Source organism: Schistocerca nitens, chromosome 9 (genome assembly GCF_023898315.1).
Source record: "Schistocerca nitens isolate TAMUIC-IGC-003100 chromosome 9, iqSchNite1.1, whole genome shotgun sequence".
NCBI lineage: Eukaryota > Metazoa > Arthropoda > Insecta > Orthoptera > Acrididae > Schistocerca > Schistocerca nitens.
This window is the reverse complement of record NC_064622.1, coordinates 341211995-341225561: the sequence shown is the minus strand read 5'-3', so window position 1 is coordinate 341225561 and position 13567 is coordinate 341211995. Positions and strand designations below refer to the sequence as shown.

General features: G+C 41.9%; 1 protein-coding gene across 1 annotated transcript in view; it reads left to right on the top strand.

Annotated features, from left to right (window-relative positions):
- Positions 1–13567, top strand: part of LOC126203782 (ankyrin-1) — a 185460-nt gene that overhangs the window by 115377 nt on the left and 56516 nt on the right. Inside the window, exon 7 of the mRNA XM_049938152.1 lies at positions 12479–12718. Coding sequence (XP_049794109.1) covers positions 12479–12718 — 240 coding nt within the window. The remainder of the gene's footprint in view (positions 1–12478; positions 12719–13567) is intronic.

The following is a 13567-nucleotide window of genomic DNA, read 5'->3' as shown; positions in this document are numbered from 1 at the left end:
ATAAGAGACAATCTGAGCAGTCCTCTTAGATTGTTTGTAGATGATGCTTTTGTTTGCCATCTATTAAAGTCATCAGAAGATCAAAACAAATTGCACAATGATTTAGACAAGATATCTGTATAGTGCTAAAAGTATGAGGGATGTTTAATAAGTAATGGAACACATTTTTTCTGAAAGCTAGTTGGTTTTATTCAGAATTCCAGTGCACCATGTTAATCCTCTTTTGGCTACATAAGCCTATTTTTCAACATAATGTCTGTTCTGTGTGACGGCCTTACGCAACCTTACTGGGAGAGGGCTTGTATGACTGCATGCTGTCATTCTACTGGTCGACATTGGAGCCAATGTCTTGCTGCATTGATAACCTCCCAACCATATGCACACTGCTTCACATGGAGTACAACCTTCATTGGGCCAAACAGATGGAAGTCTGAAGATGTGAGATACGGATTGTAGAGTAGATGAGGAAGTAAAGTACAATAAAGTTTTGTGAGCATCTCTCAGGTACACAGACATGTCTGAGGCCTCGCATTCTCATGGAGGAGTGGAAGATCATTTACATTTTCATGGTGATGAATACAGCGAAGTCATTTCTTCAGTTTTGTGAAGGTAGCAGTGTAGGAGTCACAACGGTCTACAGCCTGCTGGCATGTGGGAGATCGGACAGGTTTGCTCGACCTCGTTGTGATGATGATAGACACCTCACCCAATGACTCACCATTCTTTTGTTTACTGCCAAGTCTCAGTAGGCATTATGCAAGCACCTATAAAATATCTGTGATGCTATGGTTTCCTGTCAAAAGAATCTCAATGCAACTCTCTGCTTGGGACACACCCCCATTGCAGATGCCAATTTGGTCATGTGTGGCATCGACACCTTTTGGAACTTCATGAAACTATAGGGACTGAAGCTGGAATATTCCATGATGTCCCACAGCAAATTCAGAATTTCTTAACCAAAATTTGCTAAGGAAAAAAAACATGATGCATTATTTATTGAATGCCCCTTATAGCTATTGACCTTGACCAATAAAAAAATGCTAACCCTGAACAGTAAGAAGTACACATGAGTACAGCCCCCTATCCCAGAAAAAGGGGGGTGATGTTATATTTTGGTTATATGATTAATCACACAAATTTAAAGGTTGTTATTCAGATAAATATCTCAGGTTACAATTATGAACAACTTAAATTGAAACCATTATGTAGAAAATGATGTGGGTAAGGCGAAATAGAGACCGAGTTATTTTGGCAGAACACTTAGAAGATGCAACATATCTCCTAAAAAGGCTGCCTATGCTATGATTATTTGTTCTCTTCGGGAATATGTCTGCATGGTATGGGATCTTTACCAGACAGCAGACACTGAAAAAGTTCAAAGAAATGCAGCTCATTGTCTACTATTTTGAAATAGGAGTGAGTGTCGTGGGTATGAGTGATATGGTATGTGATTCCATTTTGTTAACAAAACAGCTGAAATGTAGAAGAGCTAAACTGGGACCATTGTATTTAATAATAATGTGAGGAGGTTTGTCAATTGTGAAAACAGTCTCAAGGACACTGATGATGACATATTTTGTTTTTGTAGACATCTGTGCCACATAAGGAAAATTTAAGAACACAGGTTCTATAAACAATCGCATTGTTCCCTGAAATGGTTCACCTTGCCGTCTGCCCTAGGTGATGTGACATAGGCCATAGGGCAAAACACTAGACTGGAGCTTCTTGATTTTGTACACAAGCATGACATGTTTGGTCCACGTGTGTCCAGTTACATCCAGCAAACATAATAATGTAATCTGAAAACAATCTGTAGGATATTTGGAGAGTGTGGAGTGTGGGTGGGTGGGTGGGTGGGTGGGTGGGTGAGTGAGTGGGTGGATATATCATGAGTGGAATTCTTCCTCCTTGTTAGCTCATTGCCCTTTGTATCACTCAGTTGGTGATGTAAGAAGAAGAATGCTCTAAATGTGGGGTGAGTCCCCCAACCACCACTGCACCGCCAATTGGTCCCAGGGAAATAGTGGGTCCCACCCTATGATTATGGTTGCTTTACAAGTGAGTATATGAAATTCATCAAGGAAACTTTGCATGGTGTCATTCAGGGCTTAATACTCATGTATCTACATCTACAGCTGTACTCTGAAAGTCACCTTAGGCATGTGGTGAGGGGAGCTTCTGGTAGCACTGTTATTTCGCCCCTTTTCTGTTCCATTCACAAATGGAATGTGGGAAGGAAGACGGTTGGTAAAGCTTCATGTGACATCCAATTTGTCTTATTTTCTTGTCACGATCATTTCACGATATTTGTTTTATGCAGTCATTCCACCTTAGGTTTCTCTGAATGGTTACTCTGAGGTATTTTACAGTAGTTACTGTTCCCAATAATGTATCCTCAATAGGATAATCAACTAATAGTAGATCTCCTTACCTATTTATACACAATACATTACATTTATTTATGTTCAGTGTCATCTGCAGTCTGTGCACCAATTGTTGATTTAGTACTGGTGCCAGATTTGGTCACTGATGTTGAGATGAATGTACCAGTGCTGGCTATTCAGAGTTGTACAGTTTCGTGGCTGAACCATGGGCATCTGAATACAACGTGATTTGGCAAGACCCTCTGATGACAAAGGCAGTGACGAAAGTGAGTGTGCATTTCTCTGCCAGTGGTCTTAATGTATCTAAAACTTTCCAGTCGCCGATGTTACTATTCACACCCCATGACACATTCTTGGTTATTTTTGTCAGTTTGCCATTCAGGTTTGCTTGTACACTGTTTACTGTTTGTGGCTTCATTTCTGAATTGCTCTCCATATGTCCTTTCAAATTTGTGTTTGAGTTACTGTTGTCCATTCGGTTCTTTTCGACCACTTACTGGTTTTCTCTGAAACTGTCTAGTGGCATTCCCAACCTAGGTAGTGTGTTACAAGTGATGACAAGGTTGATTATCACATGCCAAATAGCTCGTAACAATGAATCAAAACTTTATGTAGCTTTGGCAGAATCAAATAGTGCTGCAGTAACAACAGCAGGAACAGATGCAGTTGCAACAAAACTACAGCAGGAGCAGATCCGGTAGAATGTAGAGCTGATCCGAACCAGGGCACCTGCCACTTGACCACCTGTGGTGCAAATTTCACTCCCATCCCCATCATTTTCAGTGTTTGATGGCACTCTAGAGCTGTGGGAAAACTACCTGTGTATATTTATGCTGTGTCGGAAGGTGGGAAACATATCAGATTCTGTATAATCCAGAACACTCTGTTACTTAGCAGTATGAAATGGTTCAAAAGCTGTGTCCATGCACAGACCCTGAGGCATTAGAATTTACTGTACTGTTGCAGTTTGCTAAGAGAGTATTTATGCCATTAAACTCATACTGCGACAGTATAGTAAATTCGAATGCCTCAGGGTCTGTGCATGGACGCAGCTTTTGAACCGTTTCATACTGCTAAGTAACAGAGTTGTGGAAAGTATTAAAAGCATATCGCATTGTAGTAAGAGCTATATTTTGAACATGTGCAAAACTTTACCACTCTTGGGGATTTTGCATTCTTTTAAATTTGGCATGCTTTTTTCATTGCTTCTGCAACAGCGATCTGACCCATTTTGTGTACCATGGGGGATCAGTACCATCACTTTTTAATTTATGTGGTATATATCTCTCAATTTCCATTGATACTATCTCTTTGAAATCATTCCACGTCTTTTCTACGCTTACGTGATCAGATCGGAAGGAGTGGGGACTGTCTCTTAAAAAGGTGTTAATAACATTTTTATCAGATTTTTTAAATAGATGTACTTTGCGTTTGTTTTTGATGGTTGTGGGTTTTACGGTATTCAGCCTAGCAGCAACTGCCTTGTGGTTGCTAATCCCTGTATTCGTCATGATAGTCCCTATGTGTGCACGATTATTTGTTGCTAAGAAGTCAAGTACGCTTTCACAACCATTTACGCTTCGAGTGAGATCATGAACTAATTGTTCAAAATAATTTTCTGAGAAAGCATTCAGTACAAGTTCGGATGACGTTTTATTCCTGCCACCCGCTTTAAATGTATAATTTTTTCAAAATATTGAGGGTAGATAGAAGTCACCACTGACCATAATTGTATGAGTGGGTACCTATTTGAATGATCCAGTTAATAGTTTAGTCCGATTGTCACGTATAACCTCTACCCATACTATTTTGCAGGAACTATCTACTTCAATTTCACTACAAGGTAAACTACTTGTGACATTAAACACTTCATTGCCAACTGTATTTAATCTAGAATGAGATTTTCACTCTGCAGTGGAGTGTGCGCTGATTTGAAACTTCCTGGCAGATTAAAACTGTGTGCCGGACCGAGACTCGAACTCGGGACCTTTGCCTTTCGCGGGCAAGTGCTCTAACCATCTGAGCTACCCAAGCATGACTCAAGCCCCATCCTCACAGCTTTATTTCTGCCAGTACCTCGTCTCCTACCTTCCAAACTTTGCAGAAGCTCTCCTGCAAATCTTGTAGGACTAGCACCCCTGAAAGAAAAGATATTGTGAAGACATGGCTTAGCCACAGCCTGGGGAATGTTTACAGAATGAGATTTTCACTCTGCAGTGGAGTGTGTGCACTGATATGAAACTCCCTGGCAGATTGAAACTGTGTGCTGGACCGAGACGTGAAATCGGGACCTTTGCCTTTCGTGGGTAAGTGCTCTATTTAATCTATAATTTCTGAACACTGCTAGGTCGTTTGCAAAAATCAGCTGAACTTATTTTTGCCTTTAGCCATCTTTCCATACCTATAACTATGTGAACTGCAGTGCTTTTTGGAGCTCTGGTACTTTCCCAACACAGCTACGACAATTTACTACTACAATACCGATCATTTCTACAGCTACCTTACTGTGTTTAACTGCCCCCTTTTAGATGGATGCCATTTCTGTGGGTTTCCTGAGACCCTCTAACCTAAAAACAGCCAAGTCCCTTCCACATAGGTCCCGCCAACCTGGTAGCTCCTTCCTGTGTGTAGTGGACTCCTGACCTATTATGCGGAACCTGGAAACCCACCACCTGATGGCGCAAGTCAAGGAATCTGCAGCCTACACGGTGACAGAACCGCCTGAGCCTCTGATTCAGACCCTCCACTCAGCTCTGCACCAAAGGATCACAGTCGGTTCTGTCAGCGATGCTGCAGATTGTGAACTCCGCCTTAATTTTGCAAGCAAGACTGGCAGTCTTTACCATTTCCGCTAACCGGCTAAAACCAGAGAGAATCTCCTCCAATCCAAAGTGACACATGTCATTGGTACTGTCATGGGCCACCACGTGCAATTGTCTGCACCCTGTACTCTTCGTGGCATCCGGAAGTATCCTTTCCGAGATCCGGAATGACTCCCTCCGGTATGCACACAGAGTGCACACTGGCTTCCTTCTCCTCCTTGGCAGCCATGTACCTAATGGGTCCCATTATGCGCCTGATGTTGGCACTCCCAACTACCAGCAAACCCACCCTATGTGAATACCCAGACCATGTGGGCCGAGAAGCTTCCTCTGGAACAGGGTGGATGACGGCATCCATCTCAGAGACTTCGTCAGCCATAGATAACACTTGAAACCTATTCGTCAAACGAACTGGGGAGGCCCTATGATTGGCCTCTTGGGCAGTCTTTCGCTGCCTGCCGGACTTTGGAATGATCTCCCACTCGACCACGGGTAAGGGATCAACCTCAGTGCAGGTAGTACCTGGTGTGGCCACAGCAGTGGACCAGTCAGGGGACACACGGGACATGCTTGATGTCCCCCACATTACTGCGTCTGACACCCCATAGTGATGCCTGTTGGCAGCAGCCTCAAGCTGTGTGACGGAAGCCAACACGGCCTGGAGCTGTGAGCTAAGCGTCAACAACTCAGCTCACATCTGTACACAGCAATGACAGTTCCTATTCATTTGTGAATCACTCCTGTTTGAAGCTCGTAAAAATATGTAATAAACGAATGATGTACTCGCCTTATTAGCAGCAGGAACTTGCGGTGCACTCTCTCTTATGGTCTAACGAACACTGAGCTGTTCTAACCAAAGCAAACAAAACCCTGTACGATACGAGGGTCAATACCAGGCTCGATAACAATGGCGGTACTCTATGCTACACTGTTATTAAAATAAAAGGGTGTGCCTAGTAAGCTCTCAAACCAGCAAGAAATTACAAAAATAAACTAGTAACTATACAGATAACTGAAAATAAGTCGCTCTTGTTTGAAGCTCGTAGTTGTCAGATTACCAGCAGAAAACGAGGTCCAGACTATAGCTTTGGAATCTTCCAACCCTGAGCCGAGCATGATTAAAAATATTGCCAAAACGTCTGAGATATCAGAAGTGGCACAAAATGCATTTCCAGATTCTCAGTAAATAGTTCAGCTCTTCATCACATGTCAACAAGCTAGTCCTCTGGATGACACTCAGGGTGTCAGTCCTGTGCAAGAAAACATTTCTCCCTCCCAAGTAGATTTCAATGGAATTAGTAAATAGATACAACCTAGTCGGGCATCTCAACATAGACTGTAAGAAAAGTTTTCCCTTAGTGTTGGGTTAAACCCCATTGACGCTTAAGTCTTGTCCAGACCGTTTGGCATGTCACAAGCATTGCCATTGCCCATGATTTTTCGACAAATGCTACACCTGTTACAGCATGGGCGTTTGACAGCAGTGTGCTAGACCAGGGAAACAGCACTGGGTGCTGATGCCGCAGTGTTTGCCAATATACTTTTGATGGCAGAACCTGACCATGCATTGGTGTCTGCTTTAACTTCCATCTTGGCAAAACCCACCAAGTTCCTAATAAATTCCTGATTGGGTATCAATGATATTACAACCGAATTCCAGATGGGTAAGGGGCAGTAGTTACTCTGATTAACCAAAAAACATACCAGTGTTTTGGCTCCCCATCTGCAGCCATTGCCGCACCACAGCTTATTTCATATAGCCAACAAAAGATCCTTTTGTGATGACAATTTACTGTGTAGACAGAATGTAGAATGGCAAATCACTTTGATGGCTGTAGGTCACTGTTGGCTGTAAATAGTTTTGGTTTACATGTGTTTTCTGCATTTAGTTTCCAACTATTGGATGAGGTGAACCTGGTGTCCAGCATGGTACTTTCCCAGGATTTAGAATCGTTGCAGAATTATAAGCAGTTATCCCTATCAGTGTTGGGCAGGGCCAAAGACTTTGAGGTGTATATTTCACTCAAGCAGTCCACTGTGCTGAAATTTTGTCATGCATGGCCATTCACAACTGAGTTACAGAGATTACTGGAATTGGATGCAGTTGTGCTCATCTTGGCTAGTCAGTAGGTGACACCCATGGTCATTGTAAAGAAAGCAAAGGGGTCCTTTAGAATTTGCCGTGCTTTTAAGGCCACGATTAACACACCAAGAAAGAATGAGATTTACACAATCCCTCAGTCAGAGGACCATTTAGCAAAGTTATAAGGGGGCAATGTTTCTCAAAGATCAGCACAAAGTACACATACATGCAGTTATCTCTAGACGCAGACATGCAGAAAATTCTGGTAGTGGAATATATGTTTTGGAATGTATCAATACAAGAAGTTGCCTTCTGAGGTAGCTTCAACATTATGAATTTTCCAAAGATACACAGGGCAGCTAAGTTGTGGCATTTCAAAATTGCGTAAACTATTTGAGCGATGTGTGGGTGATGGGTGCTACTAGGGAAGAGTACATGCAGAACTTTCCAACACTATTTCAGCAGTTGCTGGAAAATAGGCTCCATTGTAACCTGAACAAGACCAATTTGGATTGGATTGTCTGCACAGTATTTGTGGCATGTATTAAGCAACAAAAGGATCACACGATTAGCAGAGCACATTAAAGCAATCGAGAAGCTGCTGGTCCCTAAAAACTTAGGAATTCCAGTGTCTTCTGGGGAAAATGAAGTATTACACGAGGTTTGTTTCCCAGGCATATTACCTCATACACCCTGTGGACCATTTGAGGAAGAAAGATGTTGCATCATTGGGTCTCCTGAGTGTCGCAAACCATTCTTGCAATTGGAAACATATCTGACATTATACCACGTTTAGTGATGTTCACACTGGGCAGGCTTCTGACCTTTGCTGCCAATACACCCAATAAGGGATTGAGGCCATCCTCTTGCCTAAGAATACTGATAGTAGAAAGCAATCAATAGCTTTTGCACTTAAGACAGTCTCACAGGTGCAGTAAAATTATTCACAAATTGAGCTGGTGGTGTTGGCTGTTGTGTATGGTATTAAAAAATTGCCCATTTTCCTTTGTGGAAATAAGTTCCATTTACTTACAGACTACAGACTCCTTGTTTCTCTCTTTGCTCCACATTCTCACCTTCTAGACAAAATGGCCCAGTGCATGCAATATTGCTCTTTGGTCTTGAGCAGTTACCATTATGACATTTACTTTTGGTCCACTGCACAGCATGCAAATACCAATGTACTATCTGATATGTCTGCGTAAGCAGAAGAAACTAACGATCAAAGTCCGAAAACAATTTATTGGACTGTTCAATTAACCAAAACAAATTCTCCAAGTCTAACACCAGCACAAAACAGTGATCCGTCTTCGAATCACAACTACATACAAGAATAAGATAGAAAACAACTGAAATAATATCCTACTAGTCTCTGCCAGAGACTTCTCTGATATACCAAGCCTAATCCAGAGATCAGCGAGAAGATCCAAGCCAGGCTGCCAGGGCGGCATCTATCCAAGTCTGCTGGCGGTCGATGAACTGCCGATGTGAGGCCAAGCGGCGGCCTTTATAGCGCTTCGGCGGATGAGTATCTCAGAACTATTTTCCATCACGTGGTTTGACATGTGAAAATAGTTCTGGGATCTGCAGTGACTTCTTCCTTATGTTTATGTGGGCCGCTAGTGGCCCCTGGTGGCCGCTGGTGTCTTTGCTGTGGTGTTGTTGTTGTGGTTGTTGCTGTGGCCATTCATCAATATTGCCTGTCGGTAGTGTAGTGCTTCGGTGTGCCTGCGAGGTGGGCAACCCGCGGCTGCAGGCTGTCAGTTTGGTTGCTGATACTCTAGGCACTGTGATGTCTGGTGGAGAAGGCCACAGCACTACCATGGCTCCCCATTGGCAACAGTGTTGAATTTGACCATCTGGAAGCAGTGTATTTTGCCCTAGATGAGATTCTGCAGCACATCTTGCAAAGATATCCCAATACTGCTCGCAAAATTGTAGTGGCTACTAGCTAGGACACCCTCCAGAATAGAATTGTGTCAGGTGTGAAAAGTGGTTGGCCAGAGTGTCTCCCAAAATAGAATGCTGCAATTGCTACACATTTCACACTGGGAATACTGAAGATGAAAAATTTAGCTCAGCACTACATTTATTGACCAAGGATAGACACTGCATGTGAGCATGCTGTGTGTATGTGTCAGCCTTGTGCTTGCGACCAGGCATCACCAGCAAAAAGCTTTTCCCCATAGCCCTGTGGTGAGCACCCTTGTGAGAGGGTGCACATTGACTTTGCAGGGTGAACATTGACTTTGCTGGCTGTTTCCGGGTTGCAGTGTGGTTGGTGATGGTGGATTTGCTCTCTTATTTTGCGCATATGGTGTAAGTTTGTGTGTTTGACTGGAAGCCAGGTATGGGAACCAGCCACAACTGGTGCCAAATGTTCCTTGTCATGGCCATGCAGGAGCGCCTGATCTATCACTGAAACCAGTTACTGCCGCAAGATACATAGGAGCCATCCCTATTCCTCGGGCCAATGCAGAGGACTTCCAGCCCCACCACTTTCAGCAACATGCTCTCAGGCCATCCCCGCGGACTGCTGATACTCCCTGGTTCACACCCTGAACACGGCTACAGTGCCGTTACAACCTGTGTGTATGCCATCTATACCATCAGCAGCATGTGTCTATGCCATCTTTACCACCACCACCAGTAGCAGCAGCAACAGCAGCCACTGCCGACAGAACTGGTGAAGGACTGTCAACTCATGGATGATGAACCATTTCCTCCAACACTGAACTGACAGACAGTGTCAATTCCTCAACAGCTGGAACCTCAAGTGGACCAGCTCAGTGAATGAACAAGACACTATGTGGATGAAAACAATAGACATTGACATGCCATTAGAGCCACTGGCAGGGCTACCTGTACAGCACTCTACCTTGCACCAGTGGATGAGGCACAAGTCTGATTATTTATGACTATGCAACCATTAAATGGATTTAGTATTGTTGCCAGATTTGAACATTGATATTGAGATGAATGCACCAGTACTGGTCATCCAGAATAGTTGAGTTGGTAAGATCCCCTTGTTGTGTAGGCAGTGAGGAAAATGAATATGCACTACTTACAAGTTGTGTTGATGTAGCCAACAAGTAATCAAGGATATTATGTGTGTGCAAGAGGTAGTACCACAATATCATTTTCAAAAACTCAGTAAGAAGTAGAAGCAATTTCAAATGAATCACCTGAGTAAACATTTCACTGAGAAAATTATGGGATAATGAGAGTGCTTTTGATCATACTTCTCAATTGGGAGCATAGCTAACTGTTACATTTCTAATGAGGGATTCAGCATAGGACTCATTGCTCTGTTGACATGTGAAACTGCACCATTGAGATAAGCCTTGTAAGGAAGCAGCGCAAGCTGTGCACGTTTGATCAGACTGTTTGCTGTACTGATTAAATTTTGGACTTGCGGCTACTGTGTGTGTGTGTTTGCTGGCTTTCATGGTTAGCAAATCACAGGTTATAGAAAATGACAAGCTACCTGGTTCTACTAATAGGTGTAAGTTCTACGTCAGTTTATATAACAAGCTACTGAAGTGAAGAAGTAAAGCTCTTTGATGAGATGGATCCATGATACCACTTGCTTGCAGTGCAGCAGGAGTTATTGTATCTAATCTGCCCACAACTCACCACATTCCTTGAAACTGCTAAGTGTTATCAGCAGAGTCTTTCATTGTTTCTGCTGCTGCAGTAATTTTATCAACAGATTCTATTACATTAGTTGCTGTTGCTGCATTAGCTACTGTTTCCAGAGTTCCATGAATTCTGGATCCATGAACATTTGTCCCTTTGAGTTTGTTTTTTCTTGACAAATTTGGTGTTTTGCCCTTACACCAAAATAATATGGTCTGTTAATGCGGTTAGTGCTGCATAGCTGAGAATAGCACTTGGTTTGCAAGCAGTGATGTTCACTAAGAGAGCTTCGTTGCAGAACGAAAACCAGTTTGAATAGCAGAAATTACTGAGAGCCATCAAAACACAGCAACTGATTTGTTGCTTTGTGGCCACATAGTTTACAGTGTACTGTGAGTAACCAATGTAGCCCCACCATGTGCTTAGAGCACTGTTTCCAGGCTGAGTAAGTGCTTGTCTATTTGTCAACAGATTTGTATCTAACCACCTGGGTAGATGCACGTACTTTCATGCTGCTCTAGGGATTCGGAAACATGCACCAGCCTCGGATCGAACATTTCCTGTGGGTCAACAGTGATGGCTGGTGTTCCAACCAGCTTGAATGTGGTTTTTAAAGAGTTTCCCACATCTGTCTAGGTGAATACTGGGTGGGTACCCTTGTCCTACCCAAATTACGTGATTCACAATCATTTAGGAAATGAAAGGCATCTGGCTACCCTCCACCACTAACAATGCCAAATCCGAAAATTCACATGCTGACCCTGTGGTGATGCAGGTAAAGGCCAGGAAAAAAAAGAAGACAGCAAGTTTGTCTCCAACCTGCTGTGGAGGTCAATCTGTTGTAATACTAAAAACACTGAGTTCTAAAATCCCTTTTCTTCAAATGACTCATTTCATAATACAGTTTATTTTTCAATGTTACTGACTGACCACCATCATTACTATGTGTGATTGCTACCTTTAGACAGAGTGACAAGTGCTAATGCTTTCCTCCTTCAAATTACAAAATTTGTTTTCAGCGTATAAGGATTTCTTTAATTGCATTGATACAGTAAAGAATGTTACATTGACAAAGTGGCTGCCATCTTTTCGTGGGTGCTGGGCATGTGCAAAAAGATTGCATTGTTCACATCTGCGAAGGTCTCAATCAAATGTAAATAAATGGAGTGAAACATAAATACTGTAAATACATTAAATTGTCAAACTACAAAGATGTACTAGCTGTCAGACAGGCAAAAGACATAACAATATCCCCAACAGTAGTTTGTGATATTACAGAAATTGGCGCAAAAAGATTTATTGCACATCCAATTTTCAGTTATCATTTGCTACAAAAATTCTATATTTCTACAATTTGATAAAAATTATTTACATTGGTTAGGTAATTTACTGATTTTTTTGTGTGTTAGACACAGTTAGAGTTGTAAACAACCTATGTTATAATTAAAACTCGAGATAAAATAAGAAATGTGAACTTCCATTGACCTCCACTGTGCAGATTTACCTTACATCTGAAGAAAATTATTGTGAAACATGCAAATATTTGGCAGGTACGCTTCCTCCTGCAAAATGGTGCACGACCCTCTATAAATCACCCAGGGAACAGTGCACTGGCCTGCGTACTGAGGCATGTGCGTGATTGGGAGTTCCGCTATGAGCTGCTAAATATGCTGTTGCAAGAGGGAGGAAATCCAAATGTCGTTGGCCGTGATGGATCTGTACCACTTATGGTCTGCCTTGTTCCTCTCATCAACAAAGATCCGCTCCATCATTTTACACACACTATGAAGGTAAGTATTGCACAGCCCAGGTTACAGGCTGCAGAACTATAGAGTATGTTTTATGTATACCTCAGTGTTTGTTAAAAAATTGTAGTTACAAAAAGAATCACACTTGCTGGAGTGATTAGCATAATTTCATCAAGAATTGTTCTTTGCATTACTGCTATTCATACCTAGATTCCTGGGTAAAAACTATGGAAAACCTCAACAAGCCATTGGAAATAACCAGATTAGCTTTGGCTCATGTAATTCATTCATTTCTTCGTTAACTGACACTTTGTGTTCCACAAATACCACCATGAAGGAGGGCCTTCATGAATATGGAAGTATGTAAGATATAGCAACAGACAGAAACAACAGGTGCTGGCTACATCTGTGAAGTTTACTGACAAATAATCATTCATGTAGAGTGATAATGTCATTAGAGCAATTTTATGAGTCTCATAGCTTCATAAATGAAATTATTCAAGTCTTCAATAAGACTGGCACTGTTACAGTTACTGTTCCCAAAATACTGTTGTTTGCCATAGAGTGTAAAGTATAATCTCCATTTGCATCATAAGTATATTGGTATGATTTCCTGAGTGAATATTTTTTTTTCTTTTGTTTATGCACTGTAGCTCCATGGAAGACGTATGTCTCCAATCATCCAACGTTATTGTAAATAACATTATTAATCTTAATGAAAGAGTGTTGTGAATGCTGACTCATTTTTGCTGTGTGATGCAATTTTGAATTATTCTTTTTCATTTACTCTTCATTAACAAAAATAAATGTGCCCATGGAAATTTTGGAGACATAAGTTTCTTGGATTGTATATTTTCAGAAAACAATTGCCTTCCAAAGACAAAATGTCTT